Source organism: Leopardus geoffroyi, chromosome B1 (genome assembly GCF_018350155.1).
Source record: "Leopardus geoffroyi isolate Oge1 chromosome B1, O.geoffroyi_Oge1_pat1.0, whole genome shotgun sequence".
Classification (NCBI taxonomy): Eukaryota; Metazoa; Chordata; class Mammalia; order Carnivora; family Felidae; genus Leopardus; species Leopardus geoffroyi.
The window spans coordinates 25,179,625-25,204,788 of NC_059327.1; the positions used below are offsets into that span (position 1 = coordinate 25,179,625).

Here is a 25,164-nt window from a genome sequence, read left to right on the forward strand (position 1 = left end):
CTTGCTCAAAAAGAATCTGGCTCTGGTCTTCTTCCTGTTTTCTAAACTAATCTAAACAAAGATCTCAAACCCCAGAACACCCTCCATGAACCATCTAATGTCCTGAAGCAACTAGCCCATTTGAGGTAGCCATATTGTCATGATTGAAGAGATCATAGTATTTCCTGAGAGTACTTTGGATTTCTGCTGTCTTTGAATCTTCGAAGTTCTTTTCACTTAGGCTGTAATTTCTGCTCACTTGATTCCTGTTACTGGCCCAGGCAACTTAGTTTCCATCAGGAACTCGGTGATGGAATGATGGGGAACTGGGTGATGTGGTGAATAAAATCTAAGTCGACTAAAAGTTGCACCACTTAAATAGTGAAAACAGCCTAGAAAATTGTAGGCAACTGGAACCTGATTATGGCCAGATGTTGATTATTTATGCAAAGTTTTACTAGTAATTAACTATGGATTGCTAATCTAGTAACCAGTCAAGTTAACCAATATAACAAACCATTGATTTTAGCCAAGTGAAAACCTGGAAAGAAAAAAAAATGTCCTTTTGGAGATAGTCGCGTTAGCTTACTTTCTCCTCTTCTACTCTCCTTGGGCTTTTGTCTTTCTTTTTCATTTACTTCTTAACTTCACTCTTATTTTAAAACCTATCCCCTTGTGTAATCAAAACAGTACCATTCATTTATTGAATAGTAAAAATGTAAAAGCACAAAATTTGAAAGATACAAACGGGTAAACAAATAATTACTGGATATGATTATGAATTTGCACAGGGGCACCCAAGGAATATTATTTGTACCATAATTTGTAGTAGCAAAATATGGCAAACACCATATATCTGTCAGTACGGTGCTATTATCAGAGAATGGTGTGCAGCTTTAATACTGGGCAGCTCTGTAAGCACAAACATGGAATGATCGCCACCAGATATTAAAGGAAACACAAGTTAGGTGTCTAACAGTTTGTAGAACATACCACCATTTGCATAATCACAGAAGGAAACTCACCCATATATACACCGGTATGCACAAATATGCTTATACTTAAGTGAACTCTCTCGAGATTATACAAGAAGCCAACTGCTTCTGGCATGGGTTACTTGGTGCCACAGGACTGGGACGGGATGCTCTTTCCACTGTACGCCCCTTTGTACCTTTGTTACGGAGCCATGTAAGTGGGTTACCTATCAAAAAATTTTTCAGCAATTGGGATTCCTCCTTTTTTTCATCGTTTGTTCATATCATTTCCTCACTACTTCTTTTGAATTGTTCACCATATTATTTTGTACTGACTTTGAAGAATGCTCTGTAGGTGAAGCAAATGATCCAGTATTTTTAGATAAGTTACAGATATTTTTACTCAGTTGTCTGTATTTTTTTTTAACTTCAGTTATATATTTGTCTAGATTTTTGCCTTGTAGAACTTTTAAATTTTTATATGGTCAAAGATATCGATGTAGTCCATTTTCATTACTCACAGGTTCTGTATCTGCATGTTCACCTGCTGGATAAAATTTATTTGTTACCCCCAAATCAATACTCAAGCACCTGCACGGTGGTTACCAACAAGCCGGCGTATAGAACAGCAAAAATTTTGGAAAAATTTGAGTCATCTAAGGGGCCCATTACCCATGTCTTATTTTGGTTCTCACCCTACCAACAAGGGTCCTTTATGTGGTCTATTTAGTGGCACTTTTTTTTTTTTTTTTTTTTTTTTGCATTTTTGTGTTTTGCGCAATGATTTCATTGTTTAAAATGGCCTCTGAGCATACGGCTCAAGTGGTGGGTAGGGTTCCTAAGCCCAAGAAGGCTATCACGAGCCTTATGGACAAGATATACATGTTAAATAAACTTTGTTCAGGCTTGAGTTATAGTGCGTTGGCCTTGAGTTCAATGTTAATGAATCTATACTATATAGTAAATAATGTGTCTTCAAATAGACATACACATGAAACAAGGCTAGGTATTGATCAGTTGACAAAAATGTGACCAGAGGCTCACAGGAACCCTAATCCTACATTTATTTTAGGGACCATAATTCAGTATTCACGATTTCAGTGTTCATGGCAATCTTATAAACTTGACATAGGGACTGTGAATAATAACAACTGTATTTTCTTTTATGATTTCTGACTTGGTGTTACAGAGGGGCTTTGTCCTAGGTGGATATTAAAAAAAAAAAAAATCTAATTGTCAGTCATCTAGTCCTTTAATGATTTCATTTTCTTATACCCAAATCTTTGGAATTTTTGGGGTAAGATATGAGAATGTAGCTTGTGATGATACTGTTATCCCAAAGTCACTTATTAAATGGTTCCTTTTCTCGTATTTTAATATTCTGGCATTTTGTTAACATTGTGGTTGGTAAGAGTTCCAGACTTGAGGTATCTTCTGAAACCACATTTAATTACAAAAAAAAAAAGTGACATGCTAGATTTTTCAGAGACTCTCCATTTCTACGTGATATCCACCCTTTCCCCAAATTCCACACTGCTCATACCATCCTTAACATGCTGAAAGTCCTGGGCACTGGGACTAATACTAATATCTCTTGCTAATATTTAGAATAAATATTTACAGTAAATGGCAAATCAGATGGAATTTACAACTACAGAAATTTATGACTTCTGGGCACAGTCTGGATGCAGTTGCTGGAAACAGTTTTAGATGGACATGCCTCAAATAGAAACCCTACCGTGTCTTAAACTTAGTCTTCGATCTACTGGGTTGTGGTTTACCACTGATTCAGAAAGACACTGAGCCAAAATCTTCCAGGCAAATCAGTGATTATGAAGGTATGACCTAATTAAAGATATGCTCCAATAATGAAAGACCTACAGAATAGTTAAGGGAAAGGATCTATGAGATTAATAAGAGGTTATAGGACTTCTTTTGTAATCCCACAATTCTGGCTCTTCTGTAGAAGGCATGAGAGCTGCTCCAGGTGAGCCACCAAAACATTATTTACAAATGTGAGTCGCTCTACATTTCAAATGGTCAGTTTCACCTGCAGTCATTTGTCATGATTTATTCATTCAATGTCAGGTCGTTTCGCGGGAGGATGTATGCAGAGGCTCTTGAAAAGGTCACTATTGTATAAATGTAGATTTCAGGAAGTTTCCTAACTTTCTGACTTGATGAATTTCTGCTATAAAGTGAATACTCTAGGTCCTGGCAGGCCAAAGACACAATTTTCGACTTCTGGGTAGAACAAAAATGTAAAATGAATCTAAAAAGGAAAGGCACAATAGAATATATTTCAGACTATGTGGCACAACCCCGGGGTTACCTATGTCAGCGATGAGGCTGCCCGGCTTCTGCTCCTGGAGGAACTGGCGGACGCGAGGCCAGGCTTTGCTCTGCAGGTCACTGAAGTAAGGTGCGGTGCCCTCATACACATCATGTACGTGCTGCTTTTCCAGCTGGGCAGCTTCATGATCCATCCTGGGAATGGGGCCACCCCCAAGAAATGCCGGTCAGAGTACACAGCAGAAGGAGCTGAAGGAGGATGCAGATTTTCTAAGATTAGGAACCTACAACTGCCAAGGTCATACTGTCCTTATACTTTTTTTTTTAACTGAAAATAACAAAATCTGCACTGTAACCCCACCATAATTGTCCAAAGACTAGCAAATGCATAGTTTTTACTTGCATATATTCAGAAAATAATGGTTTGGAAATGAGCCAGTCAGTGTACGTTCCTGTACAAGATCAATTCTTAATTCTGGAAGCATATACAAAAGGTTCACCAAATGGTTCACCCTGGATAAAATCATTCTATTTAATGCTACAGAAGTTTTTAAAATTTTATAACAGGTAGCTCATCACTCCAATCCAATCACAAAGCCCTATTGATTCAACCTTTTTAACATCTTTGGATGCTAACCATTTCTCAATCTGCCTACTGATCCAGCTTTAGAAAAGGTGCTCGCCTCTTGTCTGAATTACTTTCATAGCCATAAACAGATTTTGGGGGGACAGATTTTGGTTGCCCCTCAATCCCTTTCCTTCACTTATGGAAGGAACTATCCACAACTGTTTTCCTAAAACAGAAATCTAATAATGTTGTTTTCCATCTTAGATTTCTTCAAAGGCATTTTATAGCTTGTCCAGTCAAGTTCAGGTGTCTTAGTAGGGCATACAAGGCCCTTTCTGATCTGGCCTCAACTTATCTCTTAAAGCTATTTCTCACCGCCCTTCCCTAGCATCAGATGAGGCTGTATTGCTCAGTGCCCCATGGTTTCTCAGATGTGACACACTCTCTCTCATCCAGGGGCCTGAACGGATACTTATGCTTTGCCTGGCTAACTTCCGTTCATTCTTGACACGAGCATCACCTCTTGCAGAAAGCCTTCTCTGACCTCTCATGCAGGATCAGGAAATCAGAAAGGAGTGAGAAAATGAAAGAGCAGTCTTTTTTTTTTTTTTTTTTAAGTTTATTTATTTTTGAGACAGAGACAGAGCATGAATGGGGGAGGAGCAGAGAGAGAGGGAGACACAGAATCGGAAGCAGGCTCCAGGCTCTGGGCCATCAGCCCAGAGCCTGACGCGGGGCTCGAACTCACGGACCGCGAGATCGTGACCTGAGCCGAAGTCGGACGCTTAACCGACTGAGCCACCCAGGCGCCCCGAAAGAGCAGTCTTAGAGGCCCCTGCTGGGTTAGGTTTAATCTTTGAATTATTCTCTTGTGGCATGTGAGTGAAGAGTATCCCAGGGAAGTGGCCAGGGGCTCAGCTTGGAGCTTTTTACCAATCAATATGAAAGTATTTTCAATCATTTAAGAACCCATTTGGCCCCACTGGTGCGTATCAGCTAGTTTGCTCCTGCCCCTTTTACTCCCGTGCATCCCGTGCACGCTGCCACCGACATAAAGGGCTATAATCATTGATTGGATATTTGCCTCTAGCACTGGCTGGAAGATGCTAGAGTTCGAGGGCTCGCCTTATTTAATGCCGAATCTGCCAGTTTGCACACGGCAGATGCTCAATAACAAACAAGCACAAGCAGAACTGACTAATCCTGAGTCCAGAGGGTGGCACTGGGTTTGGTAGAAAAGGGAGTGACCCTGGGGAGTGTGGGAAGAGATACACTCACAAGCTTGAAGATGAAAGAGTGACAAGAGAGGGGTACAGTCTCTAGACAGCAGACAGCCTGTGTGTCCCGCTCCCCACCCTACGTCCCCCCTCACCAGTCCCCCTCACCCTGGAAAGTAGAAAGCGCTTGAGCAAGATGGTATCTCATTAGTTATTGCAAAGTACCTCCCTTCTTACTCTCCTTTGCATTTAAGAAAGCTCTTGTGGAGAGGGGTGCCTGGGTGGCTCAGTCGGTTAAGCATCCGACTCTTGATTTCAGCTCAGGTCATTGATCTCACAGTTCGTGAGTTTGAGCCCCACATAGGGCTCTGCACCGAGATAGCAGAGACTGCTTGGGATTCTCTCTCTGCCCCTCCCTACTTGTCTCTCTCTCTTTCTCAAAATAAACATTAAAAAAAGAAAGAAAGAAATATCTTGTGGAGAGATACTTTGAGACAACATAAATATCCTGTTTCTCATACTCTCATCCACCAGTTGTAGCATCCTATCCATTGGTGATGCTTGCCCCAAACAGTTATTACTATAATTATCACCAAATGATGATATTTCAATTCCATCATCCATTCTATGGCAAGGAAGAGCTTTTCAGGATTGACTCCTAAGAAAACAAATGAGCAGTAGACTATCCTTAATTACTACGGGCTGCCCACAGCCCCTGCAGAAAATCTGGCAAACTCCTAACAGAGTACAAATCTCATTTGTGAGGTCTGACAAAACTTCCACCCAAACTGAAACAGCTTATATTGCACCCTCAACTGGAATTTACAAAGTAAACATATGGCCGGCTATAACTGCCTACACACCAGAAAAACCCAAACACTGAGCGCTTTTCTTTTTAATCAACATCTCAGTAGACTTATGTCTGCTTAAATTTTTTTTTCCCCTCAAAGAATCAGATCCGGCAATAGAATTTGGAGGAACCCTAAAACAAATAAATTTTACTTTCTTTTACTTGCACATGGTAATTGGCAGTCAACATAAACACAATTATCTTCAATCTGGCTCTACCTGCAAGATCAGAATTTGTAGTATCTGAACAGTACCCCTTGGAAACCTTTCACTACGTCCTCTCCCAAACTGCCTGGCCTCTACCGTAAACAAGGAGCTCTTTTAAAGTGTGTGAAAAATATAAGTCCACTTTGTTTTTATTGTATTTTACAGTTAAGAGTATATGCTGCAGAATGATTAGCTGTGAAACTGATTTGTGGAGCTGGGGCTATCCAAGGTGACATTTTTAACACTGGATTTAAATTTCCTGCAATATTTTCCATATGAATTTTATGCATATAAGCAAATTCCTTGTGGATTAGATCATGTGATTAAGCTAGTGAGGTTGGTACTATAAAATACGAGTGGGGTTCAGGGTGAAGCTAGGGAGATAGGGTTAGGTTTAGCCAGGCTTTTTGACCTGTGGGCTGTCAAATTCTAGGCCCTTGTAGCTAGCTGATGCCTTGTTGGTGAGTCATGAGAGAAGGAAAAATCATTTGAAAGGTAAGGAGAAGTCAGATGTAGTAATGCACTGAAAATTCAAAGCACTAATTTGGATTTTATTTTAAGTGCAATGGAAAGTAGAAAATAGTTTTAAGTTGGTAGATGGGTTGGGGGAGGTAGGTAACATGTTTGGATTTACAATTTTTAAATTTTTTTAATTTTTAATTTTTTTTTTTCCTAGAGAGTGCACACATGTAAGGGAGGGGCAGAGGGAGGGAGGGAGGGAGGGAGAGAAAGAAAGAAAGAAAGAATCTTAAGCAGGCTCCATGCCCAGTACAGAGACTGACTCTGGGCTTCCTCCAATGACGGTGAGATCATGACCTTAGCCAAAATCAAGAGTCCAAGGCTTAACCAACTGAGCCACCCCGGCACCCCTGGTTTTATAATTTTAAAAGATCCCTCTAGGCATATCTTTTAGAGTAGCTATTATTTTATTTGTCACAACCCCCTTTCTTCCGATAATTGGTATCTTGTCCTCCCTGGATGAGCAGGGGACCCAGGCCTGGCCAATCATGGTATCTCTATCCCGGGACACCATCATTGGTTCAAGGTGATGCAAGGTGAGCCAATCAGAGTCCTTCCTTGAGATAGCTCCGTGTGGAGCTAAAGAACAAGTGGCCCCACCTCTGGCATCACAGAGCTGTAAAGATGTGAAGGTCGGGCCGCCAGTGGCTAACTTTCCCCACATAGCAAAGATCTGTCTTTAGGTAGAAGAGAATGAAGTGAGGCAAAGTGAATAGACGAGAGACCAATGCGGTGGGAAAAAGAATCATGGCAAGCATAAAATTCTGGTTCTGTTCTCGGAAACTTTGGTTCCTGCAGTCCTGGGGGCTACTCCTCCTACCCAACTCAGGGTCAGTCTGTTCCCCTTTGTGCTTACTCTTGTTGGGTTTCTGACCTGGCCAGCACAAGAGTCCTCTCTAGTTCAGCATTCCTTCTACCAAGAGCTTTCTTTTTCTGTTCTACTTCTAGTTTGTAGTCCTTAGAAAATGGAAGAGAGGAGAGCAAGTGATAGGAAACTAACAAAAGAGGTCAGTGCCTTGATGTATTTCCCATGGAGAGAGGTACAAAGAGAAGGACATCAGCAATTCTTCTAGCCACCGGGTCATCATTAAGAAGTCACAAATGTTTAGATGTCCTGTTCTGGGCATGTGATCAGGATAGCACTTCCCCACTCAGCTTCATTCAGGCAAAGCCATGTGTCTTGTTTTGACCATTAAATATCAGAAAAGATGTGGATTACACCTGGGGAGAAGCTTTATGAGCTGGCCTATAGCTCCAGTACCCTTTTCCGTGTCTCTGCAAAATCATGGAAATAGCGATGTCGGACACCCCTCCCCCCCCACCCCCACCCCGAGTGATGTCTCTTCATGGACAGACAGCATGTGTGTTTTAAGCCAAAAAAGGGGGGAATAAACAGCTCATCATAAATGCCGAATAGGTAATGATAAAACAAAGACTATCAATCCTATGCTATTAAAAGGGACCTTGTGACTATGCGAGTCTATCCTACTATTTTCTTCATACACGTTAACATTTTCCTCTTTACTATAGATGTAACAAAATTGGGAGAAAACAGGATATAGCACTATATCCCACTTTTTAAAACTTAATTTAATCTTGTGAGCCAAGAAGTGACTTTTGCCTGTGGTTTTATCCGAACTTCTCAAATAAATGTAATTTCCTTCATCCCTAAATCGATGTGTTTCATAGTCTACCAAGTATTATAATGACTTAAGTAACTCTACCAGATTCTGAACTACTAAAGAAACAACATTAAATATACATCTTTGCTTAGCACTAGATTTAAATTTAACAGGTCTAACCACATTTAATGAGTAAATGGAAAATGAAACTCCAGCCAAATAAACTATATATTTTTTATTTTGTTTTTTTTATTTTTAACAGTTTAGGTACAACTGACATATGACTAACTGCACATATTTAACGTGTGCAATTTGGTAAGTTTTAGATGGACATACCTTGGGCACCATGAGACAATTATGATAATGAATATAGCCATCACCCACACAGTGTCCTTGCGCCCCTCTGTAAGCCATCCCTCCCACCTTTTAGTTTTTCTTAATGCCATGTTTCTGGGTAAAGAAACAGGGATGTATGGGTGCACACTGAGACATATGTCCAATACCCACAATTCCAAGTGCAACCTTGAGATTTGATGTGAGCACCAAAAGATGAAATACTTCTAGCGATTATTGTAAAACTATACACGTACCACACAAATGTATAAACAGTAAAAATATTCAGAGGAGTTGAAAAGGCTTCATGAGAGAAGATTTTCCTAGCATCTCATCAAGGAGATGAGACATTGCACTTGACCTACAGAGAACACAGGGAACTCTGAGAGACCTTGTCTCATCCCCAGGAGTGGCTCCTTGTCCCTAGGGAGGAGTCACTATAGCTGCGTATCGTCAGAACAGTGTCTATAGTAACCATTCCTGGAAAGTCAGCTCAGAGACTGAGGTAATAGCCTCTAAACTCATGGCCCAATCACCAGAAGGGATTTGTCTTTTGTTCGTGACGGGAACTTCTGTTACATTTTATCCTGAGTTTCTTTCTGCACCGTTATTTTCTCTTCAGTCAGTGTTCCATGTTTTGGCTCAATGGAAAACACACTTGGGTTTTTTTTCTTATTTCCATCTCAAAATACCTACTGACTATATTTCTGAATTAAAGCCTCTTGATATGAGGTAAAACAATATAGCTTTTAGAAGAAGAGAGAGAACATCTATAGAATCTTGAGGTAGGTTAAGATTTCTTGAACAGGTCCTTGAAAGCACTAACCATAAAAGGGAAAATAAATAAGTTAGACTGTATTAAAACTAAGACATTAGTAGGAGAGTGAAAATTCAACCCACAAGATGTGAGAAGATAGTCACAGTATGTACATCTGACGAAGGACTTGTATCCAGAATACAAAGAATTCTTCCACATCATTAATCAAGAGACTGATAAATCAATATAAACATGGGCAACCCTCTCCCCACCTCCCCCCCCCGGAACTTCACAGTGGGCAGGAGATGGGCAGGAAACACATGAAAAGGTTCTCATCTTCATTCATAACAGGCAGTTGCAGAATAAAACCACAGTGTGACTCTTACATGAGAGAATGGCTAATATGAAGAAAAATGAGAATATGAAGTGTTGGTGAGAACATGGGGCTGCCAGAATTAGAATATGCTTCTAGTAAAAGTGTAAACTGTGTCAGCCTGTTTGGAAGATTATTTGGCAAGTGACAACCAAAGCCAAACATATGCATATGGCATATATCCTGTGGCTCAGAGATTCTACTCTTTATGTATGTGTATACATATCCAAAAGAAATGCACACACATGTTCACCAAGAGACAGAATTTCCACATAGCACTCTTCAAAACAGCGCAAACATGGAAAAACTATCTGTATGCCTAATATCAGTAGAATGATCAAATAAATTGTAATGGATTCATGAAATGAAATATTGTAGAGCAACAAGAATGAAAAGTCTGTGACTATATGCAATGAGATGGATCAATCTCATAAATGTAATGTTAAAAGAGAAAGACACAAAGAGTATCAAGTGTAGGATTCCATTTATGGAAAGTACAAAACCAGGTAAAACAAATCTTTGCCATTAGAAGTGGGATAATGGTTACCAGGAGGTGTAGTAATTGCAAAGGAGCATGGGAGAACTGTCCTGGGGTGCGGATAATATTCTATTTCTTGATCTGGGTTCTGGTTACACAAGTGTGCTTATTTTGTGTACACTTACATGTACTTTTCTCTATATTTCAATTTAAGAAAACCCTTTCACTTTCAGACAGTTGTCTTACTATGTACTTTAAAGCATTTTAAAACTCAAAGCTGAGCAGAGTATTCTTTCTCAGCTGTGTCCTGCCACTCCCAGGATGAATGAATGCCATTCATTTAGTGCCTTCTTGGGGACACCTAGAAACTGGAGATCACTAGGTTCAAAGATGAGTGGGGATTTTATTTCAAGGCAGTATCCCCATGAAATTAGATTATGTAATAGTATGTACAAAAAACTGCGGAGCGCGTTTTTAGCTCAGAAGAAATTTAACTGAGGATTTCTTTTCTCTTTTTTCTTGGAATAAAATTATAAAACTTTATTGAAGAACATAAAGACCTAAAGAAACACAGATAAACCCAGTGCTTGTGATGTGAACCCAAGCACTATGACCTCAACAACCCACACAATAATTCTGATTCACAAACACCTTGCTGGCAACCCTTATGGAGACAGTATAGGGAAATTAACTGAGGATTTCTTAATAATTTAAGATGATGTCTGATGTCAGATTATCCAGTAACCAGTGGAAAAAAAGTATATTTGCTCTTCGAAAAAATGTGCTATTACGGCAGCAGGTCAGTGACCCCATTGGTCCACTCAAGAAAAGAAACTCATTTTACCAACATTAGATTCGTGTGTTTACTAGATACTGAATAGCTTTCTCTAAACATTCGATGTGAAATTAAGGATGAATTATGTTAGCTACAGCCTCCAAGTCACAACTAATTGATATATGAGGATTAGGGATCTCAATAAATGGATGGGAACAGAAATTATGTAAAGAATCCAGGAAGGATGCTGCCTTATCCTCAGCTTATAACAGTGTGTGGGTCCTATTCTTACTTACCATCTTTCTCTAATTACCTCGTTCTGTTGTGACTGTCAGTCATTAGCATACTTCTCAGCTACTTCAGTACTTTGTTAGAAATGTTTGGACAAACTGAAATTCCCTGATTTATTACTCCTATGTCGATCAGCTGGAATGTTTAGCCAGTTGTTTATGTGGCTGTCTGTGAGTACACTTATTGGAAAAACCTGCTGAGCTTATTGGAGAATAAAATCTTTCTGAATGATTTCACAATATTTATAAGCCTTGGAACCAAGGAAACAGCAATTTGGAGCCTGATACTTGGACAGTTAATCTCCTGAACAACGCATACGTAACAGAAGAAACAGGGTTCTCCCCCAAAACAAAGAAAGGAGCCAGAAATATGTGCCAATACAGTTTTTCTTTTTAAAGGAGAAACGGAATGACAAGGAAAAGGAGAAAGGCACTAGGGGAAGAGAAAAAGAGAAGAAAAAGGAAGACAAATATATATCAAATGATGACCGTGTGCTTCCTATAGGTTAATACAAAAGAATCAAGACATGGAAAGGAGGAAAAGTAGACAAAGATCTAAGAGTTCCAATTTTATAGGGATAAAAATAAGAAAGAAGAGGGATGCCTGGGTGGCTCAGTCGGTTAAGCGTCTGACTTTGGCTCAGGTCACGATCTCTCAGTTGGTGAGTTCGAGCCCCTCATCGGGCTTTGTGCTGACAGCTCAGAGCCTGGAGCCTGCTTCGGATTCTGTGTCTCCTTCTCTCTGCCCCTTTCCTGCTCATGCTCTGTCTCTCTCTGTCTCTCAGAAAATGAATAAACGTTAAAAAAAATTAAAAACAAAAATAGGAAAGAAGAGATAGAATATGGAATTTTATGTTTTTATTAATTTTATATCTATTTCAATTAGGGCTCAGAACCAAGTTAATACATTCTAATATTTATTGTTCATAGAATGTATTACCATTGATCATAGAAGTTAGACTCTGACAACTTGTTACTGAGATTTGCTTAGACCCTCGTTTTAAAAAATTAACGTTCAAAATAATGCCAAAGAAGCTTAAAAACCCTTGCTCTAGAAGTCTGGAATTGTATTACGTTGGCGTTTAATATATTGTGTTCATTTCCAGTGTAATTGGAAATTGTTAAAAAGGAAATCGTGAGCCCTGCTTGTATGTAAAGTAACACTTCCCCAAATGAGTGCACTAGAAGTGGGGATCGCCACCCTGGAACTCAGTTAAAGTGCACTTACAAGAAGCATCAATTCAAAGATCACCCAAAGCTGGGCACGGCACTATGTTTCTTAAGGCCCTGTTTCTAATACCACTAGGGCATAAAAATCAAATCGCTTCAGGCCACTTGATGTGTTTGAAGAATGGACTGCTACCAAAGGAAAAAAAAGGAGAGTGGGAGGGAGAAAGGACACTAATGTGTGGACCCTAAAGCATGAAGGGATTGCTGGAGGTAATTTTCTGGTTAATACTTGTTTATTTGTCTGTCTGTTTTTTAATAGTAAAACTTTAGTTTGGAAGAGCTGAGGGTCTGCCAAAGGTAGTTGTGGAAAAATAATATTGGGAATCTGAGATTCTGCAAAAGAGCTGATTTCTCCCCAAGCCTGAAGCCATGAACTTATGACCATTATTTGAAATCCCAGAACTTTTAGAAGGTTAAATACTTTTTTTTTAATGTTTCATTTATTTTTGAGAGACAGAGTAGTAGCAGGGGAGGGGCAGAGAGAGAGGGAGACACAGAATCTGAAGCAGGCTCCAGGCTCTGAGCTGTCAGCACAGAGCCCCACACAGGGCTGGAACCCGTGAACCGCGAGATGGTGACCTGAGCCGAAGTCAGATGCTCAACTGACTGAGCCACCCAGGCGCCCCTAGAGGTTAAATACTTTTAAAAACTTCTGCTTATCCTTTCTTCCTTTGAGAAACTGCCCCTCTCTGAGATTCCAAGTGATGCTGGGGTCCGCTGGTCACATACACCAGGGGTGGACATGTGATGCGATCTAGGACAGTCATTCTCTCTCCCCTGGGAAACTGATTAAGAGGTAGTCGGAGCCCAATCACTTAGGGCACAAGCCTAAAGGAAAGATCCTTGGGGTTTCTTCCAAGGGCTGCCTTTCCTGAGGTTTGGTTTGCAGCTCTTTCTTCTATCAGCTACTCAGTACACTCCCAACAAATCCGTCCTTTGTGCCTGAGGGAGAGTTTGTTTTGACGTTTGCTGCCAACGGACTTCGTTATGGACTTGAACGTGTCTTTGCGACCACAACATGCACCTCGGGGTGTCACAGTGGAGGAGATGCACCGTGGTCACCGGTGTTCCGACCGGACTTGCCACAAACAGATGCAGAGACCCTTGTCGGAGCCCTGGGGCACTGGGGACACTAGGATGGCAGCGTCCTGTGGGAACCATGCTAGCCTAAGAGAAGATCACGGGTGCAGTAGTCCCGCCATCTTTGCCGTCTCCTGCCTTTCTGTTTTGTTCTGCCACAACCTAGTATATGAGTTGCTGTTACAACCTTCCGGTCTCTCTGTCCCCCTTGCCTTCCCCCGCCTCATCTCAGGTGTCCATAACACTGGGAGTTGCACCCCTCCTCCTCATTAACTTGCTGGCAACACTTTATGCTCTTGTAGTAAGAGGTGACTTCAGGGACCACCCAGCATATGTGTTACTCCTGGCTTCATGGATGCAGCTTGTCGTTTTCCCTCCATGAACCCAAGAAAAGCAGTTTAGAATCTCTGTTTCCTGCCAATGCTGGATGATTTTCTAATAATGGCCATTTAATAATATCCCCTCCCTGTTGAAAACTTTTCAGGGGCCTCTGCTCTCTGTAGGAAAAGTCTTGCACTCCTTAGTCTGGCATTCAAAGCCCTCCATGACCAGGTCCCAGTCTGTGTTCCCAGATCTTATATCTTGGTGCTACCATATCTCAAATTCTCGGATTCTACCCAAAGACCTCTACTCGCCCTTCCCTGAGTGGGTCTTAAAAGAGCTCCTCGTTCAGGTCTTTGCTAAAGCCAACAGACTGTTCTCTGTCATCTGAAATGCTCTATCACCTTCCCCTTCCTGGGGGCCTTCAATGCCTAGCCTTGGGGCCAATACCTGGCCTTCAATGCCTAGCAAGCTTTTTCCGCCTCCATAAAGACTTCATGGAGAGCCATAGGTATAAACCAGCTCCCCAACTCTTTCTGTGTTCTGCATATTTATTATCTCTGTCACTCTTAGGACATTTCTCCTGAGACCATCTTGAACCCTCAGCTTTGTATATGTGCCCAACTAGATTAGAAGCTCTTGGAGGGCAGGAACTAGAACATGACCTCTTGTGTATATCACAGAGTGCTTGGGATAATGCTCAGCACAGAGCAGACACTCAATATTAACCGTAGAATCAATGTATCATTAAGCTCTTTCCTTTGCTCCTTCTGCAAGACAACAATACTTTACTCCAGACAAACAGGTCCTCGAGTCTTTGATCGGAAATCATAAATGCCCTGCAGGGGGCAGGCAACAGGCACTGGGAGGAAACAGGGCTAAGACCGAGCTTTCCCAGTTGTGTTTTGTATTTCAGGATTTCCTGTCCTGGTAGACCCTTGTTTTACAGACCTACCGTAGGCATGCAGAAGGCACATTTTTGTAACTAAAAGTAAGCGTAAGCATTTAAATTGTTCTCCTATTTCTAAATCCCACAGAAGACACAATATTAAAAAAGAGAACACAATGCTGCTTTAAATTTCAAAGACCTACTCAAACTGCAATTCTCTCTTTTTTTTTAATATTTATTTATTTTTGAGACAGAGACAGAGCATGAACGGGGGAGGGTCAGAGAGAGGGAGACACAGAATCGGAAACAGGCTCCAGGCTCTGAGCTGTCAGCACAGAGACCGATGCGGGGCTCGAACTCACGGACCGCGAGATCATGACCTGAGCCGAAGTCGGCCGCTTAACCGACTGAGCCACCCAGGCGCCCCTCAAACTGCAATTCTAACACAACAACACAAGTTGGTCAGGACAGTTCAAAGACTTGATTATAAAAAAATACATGAGTGTTTGTGGTTGGTTTTTTTTAACCTTTTAATCCACAATCCTTAAAACTTAACATCTACATATTACCGCCAAGTACAGCTTGCAAACTTTTCTATGATAAAAATGATCATTTAATAACGCTCTTTATGAGAAAAGCATTTTCCTCTCTAAAAAAATACTAAATATATTCTTGCAATTTTAACTTACCCTGTACAACTATTTTCAAACTGGTTTTTATTGCCTAGTGCAAAAATAAACTCCAGCTTCCTTTATATCACATCATCATAAATTTAAAAGTAGAGACACGGGGCCTAATTAGGTTTGCATAGTGCCCTACACCCTCATGTTATTTGAATTGCAATAACAAAAGCTACTAACCTGAGTCATCTTGTGATGACAGGAAACTTACTTCTTGTCTTTGTGAATCATGGTAGTTTCAACCCTCAGAGAGTGACGATTTTTGCTCATGACTTTCTCGGTGTGTGATGTAAAGGAAAAGCAGTAGGAGGGAAATCAAACAGCGAGGTCCTTCACGCGATGAAGCAATTCTGCATGAGTCGTTCAAGTGAACACAAGCCCTATTAGGAAAAACACAAATACTGAATGTCGTTTTACGTAACAAAAATATTGAACCAGCTACAGCCCAGGGTGACCTCTTGACCTCCACATAAACTACCCAGGGAAGATGGGATTAGAAAGAACTGTTCATACATGGAGTATGCCAGAACTGTAAGAGCAGTTTCTGAATTAATTCCTAAGCTCTCTATAAAATATACAGTACTGTCTCCCCAAATTACATTGAATGATTTCATCTGGTTCCTAGAAAAATTACCAGCCTGGAGAGTCAACTCTGAATCCCATAGCTTAATGAAATGGATACTATTTCAGACAGTATTACTAAACTGCATTAAATCATTCCAGTACTGTTTGCTCAGTATTTGTTCAGAATACCAGCTACTTCCGCATCACTTTAAGAATTACTCCTATTCTTCGTTGTTCCCATTTATTTTTCTTTTTTCATAGTACATAGTACAGTGGGTCTGTCATGAGACCCATCAGAAGACTTAGTTACTTAAAAAAAAAAAAAGGACCTTGTATGCCAAAAAGCATTTTGCAATGTATAAGTCTTGGGGTATAAAATAAGGTCTGGAGAGATGCCTGGTGTGGCAGAAAAGCCAATTCTGTAATACCTCAGGCCGGATTCCTTATCTGTAAATGAAGCAAATGGACCTTAATGTAGCTCACAGTTCTCCACCATTTTCCCTAGTCTTCGTATTCTTTGTGTGAATACCTCACTACCACACACTGCACCTCTTATATACAGTGATTCTCAGGATGGTGGGGGGTGGGGCATGCATGTGGCTTCCCCCAACCTCCCCCTACTCTCCACTCCACCCCAATCTTGGTCCGGATCTAATTATCACTGATCGGGATGTGCTCTGGAAAGCTTCTGGGTCTTCAGAATATGCCTATACATTTAAGCCACAGTCCTCTCTCAGTCATATCAGGTATATGCTCTGTGCCACCGAGAACCACAAAGCCTGACTTTTAGGAAGAACATTTAAGAAGGGTCTTGAAAGAGCTATTAATCAAAGGATCTCATCTTTCCTCATGCGGTTTTAAAGCCTACCTTTATCCTAAAGGAGATGACGTTTGTTTACCGAGCCCTCATGCCGGTCCCCAAAATAAATGCTCTCTGCTAGGATTCACCCTTCCATGTCCTGACCTAAGCACTCCATTGTCATCAGCCAACTTGGCTAGCTATGCCTTTCCTTCAGGCATTAGTGCCTAAATGAATTAACCCTCTCAGATACACCACTGAAGATGGGTCAGTAAAAGTAGCTAACGAAAGGAATTGTAGACAGTGCAGAAGGCATCTGTTAACTACTTGGGTGGGAGCAGGGGTGGGGAAGATTTCTCTATGCCCAAATCATCCTTCCAACACCTATACATATAACTGACTTTCCTCACGTTTACTAAATTATGATCCAAATCTGCTTCTGTTGAAAATGTGTGAATCATTTTATCTTCTCCAAGAAGTTGCTGGGCAAAGACAAAAGAGGTTAGTATATTCCGTTTAAAATGTTGAATTCAGATGAGTCCTTTAACTATATTAGCCATCTATCTCTAGAGTAGTTAGTATTAAAAAATGTATTATCTTCTCCTTTTTTCCTGAATAAATAGGAAACTATCTTCTAGGGCAAAGGTTTGTAACTCAAAACTTCTGAAATTTTGCAGTTAGCCATGTGTGCTCTTCCCTGAGGAAATGGCTCAGCACCTCAAAATTATGGCTTAACGGCCAAGTCAGTTTTGAGATACATAAAAATTCATTCTTTTACACATTCACTCAGCAAATCTTAGTTAAGTTTCTTGTACATATAAGGCACTAGGGATAGAGATAAAACAATCTGTCCATTCAGGAACCCAAAATTTAATATGAGAAACAATACAAAGACATAGAAAACTAAAATATGGTAGAAACTTGACTTTGGGAATGGATACATCCTGAGAGCTTCTGAATCCCCAAACGTATGCTGTACCTTATTTAATCCTAATAGTCTTATGATATATATAATTAACCCCACTACAAATTACTAAACATCATAGCCCTTTAGGTCACTTAAAATTCTTCAAAACCACAAATGCCTTGGTCCCATATCTGGTATAATGAATATTATGATCCAGGTACTATAGGAGCACATAGGACAGGTAACTCGTCCAGCCTGGAGCAGGGGCAGACAGTGAGGGTTCCCTTGAAAGGCTGGCATCAGAGCAGGAGTTCAGAAGAGAGGGGGTAAGTCAGATAAAGGGGGAGTGGGTGATTCTAGGCATAGGAAACAGCATATGCAAAAAAGAAACAAGACCTATTACACTCTCTTTGATGAACTTCAAGTAAATTAATAATAGCAAGACACGCACACACACGCATTCATAATTTACTATCATCCAGGCTGTTTTAAGCATATAACCTACATTAACTTTTAGAATCTACCCAATAAGGAAGATGGCGGTGTAGGAGGACACTGGGCTTACCACGTCCTGCTGGTCACTTAGATTCCACCTACACCTGCCTAAATAACCCAGAAAACCGCCAGAAGACTAGCAGAATGGAGTCTCCGGAGCCAGGCGCAGATGAGAGCCCCACGGAAGAGACTAGGAAGGGCGGAGAGGCGGTGTGCACTCCACGGACTGGCGGGAGGGAGCCGGGGCAGAGGGGCGGACCACCAGCCAAGCAGAGCCACCGAGTCCGGCTGGCAAAAGCGGTGGGGCCGGACGGAGTGTGTTTGGACAGCAAGCGGGACTTAACATCTGGAAGGCTGTAAGTTAACAGCTCTGCTCGGAGAGAGGGAAGGCTGGAAGACGATGGGAAGGAGAGTTGTTGAGCCCTGGACAACAGAGCTCGGCTTGGCGGGGAACAAAGGCGCTCACCAGCGCCATCTCCCTCGCCTATCCCCCAGCCCAAATCCCAAAGGGAACCAGTTCCTGCCAGGGAACTTGCTCGCACCGTGCAAACACCCAACGCTGTGCTTCTGTGGAGCCACCCCTCCGGCGGCGGGTCTGACTCCCTCCCGCGGCCACCAGGCCCCTCCTGAAGTGGATCACCTAAGGAGAAGCGAGCTAAGCCTGCCCCCCCACCCCCCACCATGCACCTTGCCCACCCACCCCAGCTAATACGCCAGATCCCCAGCACCACAAGCCTGGCAGTGTGCAAGGAGCCCAGACGGGCCACGCCACCCCACAGTGAATCCTGCCCCTAGGAGAGGAGAAGAGAAGGTACACACCAGTCTGACTGTGGCCCCAGCGGTGGGTCTGACAGCACATCAGGTCTGACTGCGGCCCTGCCCACCAACACAAGTTATTCAAGACAGCACAGGGGAAGTGCCCCGCAGTCCCGCACCACTCCAGGGACTATCCAAAATGACCAAACGGAAGAATTCCCCTCAAAAGAATCTCCAGAAAATAACAACAGCTAATGAACTCATCAAAAAGGATTTAAACAATATAACAGAAAGTGAATTTAGAATAATAGTCATAAAATTAATCGCTGGGCTTGAAAACAGTATAGAGGACAGCACAGAATCTATTGCTACAGAGATCAAGGGACTAAGGAATAGTCAGGAGGAGCTAAAAAATGCTATAATCGAGCTGCAAAATAAAATGGAAACGACCACAGCTCGGATTGAAGAGGCAGAGGAGAGAATAGGTGAACTAGAACTTAAAATTGTGGAAACAGAGGAAGCTGAGAAAAAGAGAAAAAAATCCATGAGTATGAGGGAAAAATTAGAGAACTAAGAGATGCACTAAAGAGAAAATATCTATGCGTAATTGGTATCCCAGAGGAGGAAGAGAGAGGGAAAGGTGCTGAAGGTGTACTTGAAGAAATCATAGCTGAGAACTTCCCGTATCTGGGGAAGGAAAAAGGCATTGAAATCCAAGAAGCACAGAGAACCCCCTTCAGACGTAACTTGAATCGATCTTCTGCACAACATATCATAGTGAAACTGGCAAAATACAAGGACAAAGAGAAAATTCTGAAAGCAGCGAGGGATAAACGTGCCCTAACATATAAAGGGAGACTTATAAGACTCGTGACTGATCTTTCTTCTGAAACTTGGCAGGCCAGAAAGGAATGGCAGGAGATCTTCCATGTGATGAACAGAAAAAATATGCAGCCGAGAATCCTTTATCCAGCAAGTCTGTCATTTAGAATAGAAGGAGAGATAAAGGTCTTCCCAAACAAACAAAAACTGAAGGAATTCGTCACCACTAAACCAGCCCTACAAGAGATCCTAAGGGGGATCCTGTGAGACAAAGTACCAGAGACATCGCTACAAGCATAAAACATACAGACATCACAATGACTCTAAACCCGTATCTTTCAATAATAATACTGAACGTAAATGGACTAAATGCGCCAACCAAAAGACATAGGGTATCAGAATGGATAAAAGAAAACAAGACCCGTCTATTTGCTGTCTACAAGAGACTCATTTTAGACCTGAGGACACCTTCAGATTGAGAGTGAGGGGATGGAGAACTATTTATCATGCTACTGGAAGTCAAAAGAAAGATGGAGTAGCCATACTTATATCAGACAAACTAGACTTTAAATTAAAGGCTGTAACAAGAGATGAAGAAGGGCATTATATACTAATTACAGGTCTATCCATCAGGAAGAGCTAACAATTATAAATGTCTATGCGCCGAATACGGGAGCCCCCAAATATATAAAACAGTTACTCAAAAACATAAGCAACCTTATTGATAAGAATGTGGGAATTGCAGGGGACTTTAACACTCCACTTACAGAAATGGATAGATCATCTAGACACACGGTCAATAAAGAAACAAGGGCCCTGAATGACACATTGGATCAGATGGACTTGACAGATATATTTAGAACTCTGCATCCCAAAGCAACAGAATATACTTTCTTCTCGAGTGCACATGGGACATTCTCCAAGACAGATCACATACTGGGTCACAAAACAGCCCTTCATAAGTATAAAAGAATTGAAATCATACCATGCATACTTTCAGACCACAATGCTATGAAGCTTGAAATCAACCACAGGAAAAAGTCTGGAAAACCTCCAAAAGCATGGAGGTTAAAGAACACCCTACTAAAGAATGAGTGGGTCAACCAGGCGATTAGAGAAGAAATTAAAAAATAAATGGAAACAAACGAAAATGAAAATACAATCCAAATGCTTTGGGATGCAGCAAAGGCAGTCCTGAGAGGAAAATACATTGCAATCCAGGCCTATCTCAAGAAACAAGAAAAATCCCAAATACAAAATCTAACAGCACACCTAAAGGAAATAGAAGCAGAACAGCAAAGACAGCCTAAACCCAGCAGAAGAAGAGAAATAATAAAGATCAGAGCAGAAATAAACAATACAGAATCTAAAAAAACTGTAGAGCAGATCAACGAAATCAAGAGTTGTTTTTTTGAAAAAATAAACAAAATTGATAAACCTCTAGCCAGGCTTCTCAAAAAGAAAAGGGAGATGACCCAAATAAAATCATGAATGAAAATGGAATTATGACAACCAATCCCTCAGAGATACAAACAATTATCAGGGAATACTATGAAAAATTGTATGCCAACAAACTGGACAACCTGGAAGAAATGGACAAATTCCTAAACACACACACACTTCCAAAACTCAATCAGGAGGAAATAGAAAGTTTGAACAGACCCATAACCAGCGAAGAAATTGAATCGGTTATCAAAAATCTCCCTACAAATAAGAGTCCAGGACCAGATGGCTTCCCAGGGGAGTTCTACCAGACGTTTAAAGCAGAGATAATACCTATCCTTCTCAAGCTATTGCAAGAAATAGAAAGGGAAGGAAAACTTCCAGACTCATTCTATGAAGCCAGTATTTGATTCCTAAACCAGACAGAGACCCAGTGAAAAAAGAACTACAGGCCAATATCCCTGATGAATATGGATGCAAAAATTCTCAACAAGATACTAGCAAATCAAATTCAACAGCATATAAAAAGAATTATTCACCATGATCAAGTGGGATTCATTCCTGGGATGCAGGGCTGGTTCAACATTCGCAAATCAATCAACGTGATACATGACATTAATAAAAGAAAAGATAAGAACCATATGATCCTGTCAATCAATGCAGAAAAGCCATTTGACAAAATTCAGCACCGTTTCTTAATAAAAACCCTTGAGAAAGTCAGGATAGAAGGAACATACTTAAACATCATAAAAGCCATTTATGAAAAGCCCACAGCTAACATCATCCTCAATGGGGAAAAACTGAGAGCTTTCCCCCCGAGGTCATGAACACGACAGGGATGTCCACTCTCACTGCTGTTGTTTAACATAGTGTTGGAAGTGCTAGCATCAGCAATCAGACAACAAAAGGAAATCAAAGGCATCAAAATTGGCAAAGATGAAGTTAAGCTTTCACTTTTTGCAGATGACATGATACTATACATGGAAAATCCGATAAACTCCACCAAAAGTCTGCTAGAACTGATACATGAATTCAGCAAAGTTGCAGGATACAAAATCAATGTACAGAAATCAGTTGCATTCTTATACACTATAATGAAGCAACAGAAAGACAAATAAAGGAACTGATCCCATTCACAATGGCACCAAGAAGCATAAAATACCTAGGGATAAATCTAACCAAAGATGTAACAGATCTGTATGCTGAAAACTATAGAAAGCTTATGAAGGAAATTGAAGAAGGTATATAAACAAATGGAAAAACATTCCGTTCTCATGGGTTGGAAGAATGAATACTGTCAAAATGTCAATACTACCCAAAGCTATCTACACATTCAGTGCAATCCCAATCAAAATTGTACCAGCATTCTTCTCGAAACTAGAACAAGCAATCCTAAAATTCATATGGAACCACAAAAGGCCCCAAATAGCCGAAGTAATTTTGAAGAAGAAGACCAAAGCAGCAGGCATCACAGTCCCAGACTTTAGCCTCTACTACAAAGCTGTAATCATCAAGACAGCATGGTATTTGTACAAAAACAGACATATAGACCAATGGAATAGAATAGAAACCCCAGAACTAGACCCACAAATGTATGGCCAACTAATCTTTGACAAAGCAGGAAAGAACATCCAATGGAAAAAAGACCATCTCTTTAACAAATGGTGCTGGGAGAACTGGACAGCAACATGTAGAAGATTGAAACTAGACCACTTTCTCACACCATTCACAAAAATAAACTCAAAATGGATAAAGGACTTGAATGTAAAACAGGAAACCATCCAAACCCTAGAGGAGAAAGCAGGAAAAGACCACTCTGACCTCAGCCGTAGCAATCTCTTACTTGACACATCCCCAAAGGCAAGGGAATTAAAAGCAAAAATGAACTACTGGGACCTTATGAAGATAAAAAGCTTCTGCACAGCAAAGGAAACAACCAACAAAACTAAAAGGCAACCAACGGAATGGGAAAAGATATTTGCAAATGACATATCGGACAAAGGGCTAGTATCCAAAGTCTGTAAAGAGCTCACCAAACTCCACACCCGAAAAACAAATAATCCAGTGAAGAAATGGGCAGAAAACATGAATAGACACTTCTCTAAGGAAGACATCCGGATGGCCAACAGGCGCATGAAAAGATGCTCAACGTCACTCCTCATCAGGGAAATACAAATCAAAACCACACTCAGATATCACCTCACACCAGTCAGAGTGGCCAAAATGAACAAATCAGGAGACTACAGATGCTGGAGAGGATGTGGAGAAATGGGAACCCTCTTGCACTGTTGGTGGGAATGCAAATTGGTGCAGCCTCTCTGGAAAACAGTGTGGAGGTTCCTCAAAAAATGAAAAGTAGACCTACCCTATGACCCAGCAATAGCACTGCTAGGAATTTACCCAAGGGATACAGGAGTACTGATGCATAGGGGCACTTGTACCCCAATGTTTATAGCAGCACTCTCAACAATAGCCAAATTATGGAAAGAGCCTAAATGTCCATCCACTGATGAATGGATAAAGAAATTCTGGTTTATATACACAATGGAGTACTACGTGGCAATGAGAAAGAATGAAATACAGCCCTTTGTAGCAACGTGGATGGAACTGGAGAGTGTGATGCTAAGTGAAATAAGCCATACAGAGAAAGACAGATACCATATGGTTTCACTCTTATGTGGATCCTGAGAAACTTAACAGAAACCCATGGGAGAGGGGAAGGAAAAAAAAAGAGGTTAGAGTGGGAGAGAGCCAAAGCATAAGAGACTGTTAAAAACTGAGAACAAACTGAGGGTTGATGGGGGGTGGGAGGGAGGAGAGGGTGGGTGATGGGTATTGAGGAGGGCACCTTTTGGGATGAGCACTGGGTGTTGTATGGAAACCAATTTGACAATAAATTTCATATATTGAAAAAAAAATTAAAAAAATTGTAAAGGGGCACCTGGGTGCCTTAGTCAGTTAAAAAAAAAAAAAAGAATCTACCCAATAACTATATGAAACAGGAACTAGTATGTCCCCCATTTTACAATAAGAAAACCAAGGCACAGAGAATATTAGTGACTTTCCAAAGTTACGGTGCCAGTAAGTGGCAGAGCCAGGATATCAACCTAGAAAGTTAGATTCCAGAGTTCACACTCTTAACTCTCCATCTTGGGGAAAGGAGAAAGGACAGGAGGGGCTGGAAGAGTAGGTAGCAGTCAGATCTCATAGGTCTTAGTTTAGCATTCTAAGGAGTCTGGATTTTGTCCTGAACATAATGAGGAACCATTTAAGTATTTCAACAAGAGAAACGACAAAATTTGATTGGAATTTGAAAGTCTCCTTCGGAAATCTAAAGTAATGATCAGAAAGGTACTCAGTGGACTTGAGAAAAGAGTGGAAGACATTGGTGAGACCCTTCACACAGAGATTAAGAATAACACAGCAGAGAACGGGTTCAATAAACAAAACAAGAAACAGGCTTGATGGAATGAATGGCAGGCTGGAAGAAGAAGAGGAACAAATTAATGATCTGGAAGACAGGATAATGGAAAGTAATCAAGCTGAACAAAAGAGAGAAAAAAGAATTATGCAAAACAAGAATAGACTTAGGGAATTCAGTGACTCCATCAAATGTAATAACATTCCTATTATAGGGATCCCAGAAGAAAAAGAGAAAGAGGGAGACAATGTATTTGAAAACATCATAGGTGAAAACTTCCCTCATCTGGGGAAGGAAACACATCCAGATCCAAAGGCACAGAGAACCCCCCCCCTCAAAAAAATCAAGAAAAGCAGATACACACTAAGACACATTGTAATTAAAAAGGTAAAATGTAGTGATAAAGAAAAAAAAAAATAAAAGCAACAATACAAAAGAAGACATTTACAAGGGAAAACTAGCAGTTTTTTCAGCAGAAACCTGGCAGGCCAGAAGGAAGTGGCATGATAGAGTCAAAGTGCAGA

The 25,164-nt window shown here is 40.9% G+C and overlaps 1 protein-coding gene across 5 annotated transcripts in view; it reads right to left on the reverse strand.

Annotated features, from left to right (window-relative positions):
* Nucleotides 1-25,164, reverse strand: part of TRMT9B (tRNA methyltransferase 9B (putative)) — a 73,491-nt gene that overhangs the window by 13,006 nt on the left and 35,321 nt on the right. For 3 of the 5 annotated variants that reach the window (XM_045455484.1, XM_045455474.1, XM_045455493.1), the window contains exons 2-3: nucleotides 15,614-15,813; nucleotides 3,286-3,494 (exon numbers count right to left, since the gene is read on the reverse strand). In XM_045455484.1, coding sequence (XP_045311440.1) covers nucleotides 3,286-3,439 — 154 coding nt within the window. In that variant the 5' untranslated portion in view covers nucleotides 3,440-3,494; nucleotides 15,614-15,813. The remainder of the gene's footprint in view (nucleotides 1-3,285; nucleotides 3,495-15,613; nucleotides 15,814-25,164) is intronic. The other 2 variants (XM_045455510.1, XM_045455501.1) reach the window with 2 other exon arrangements.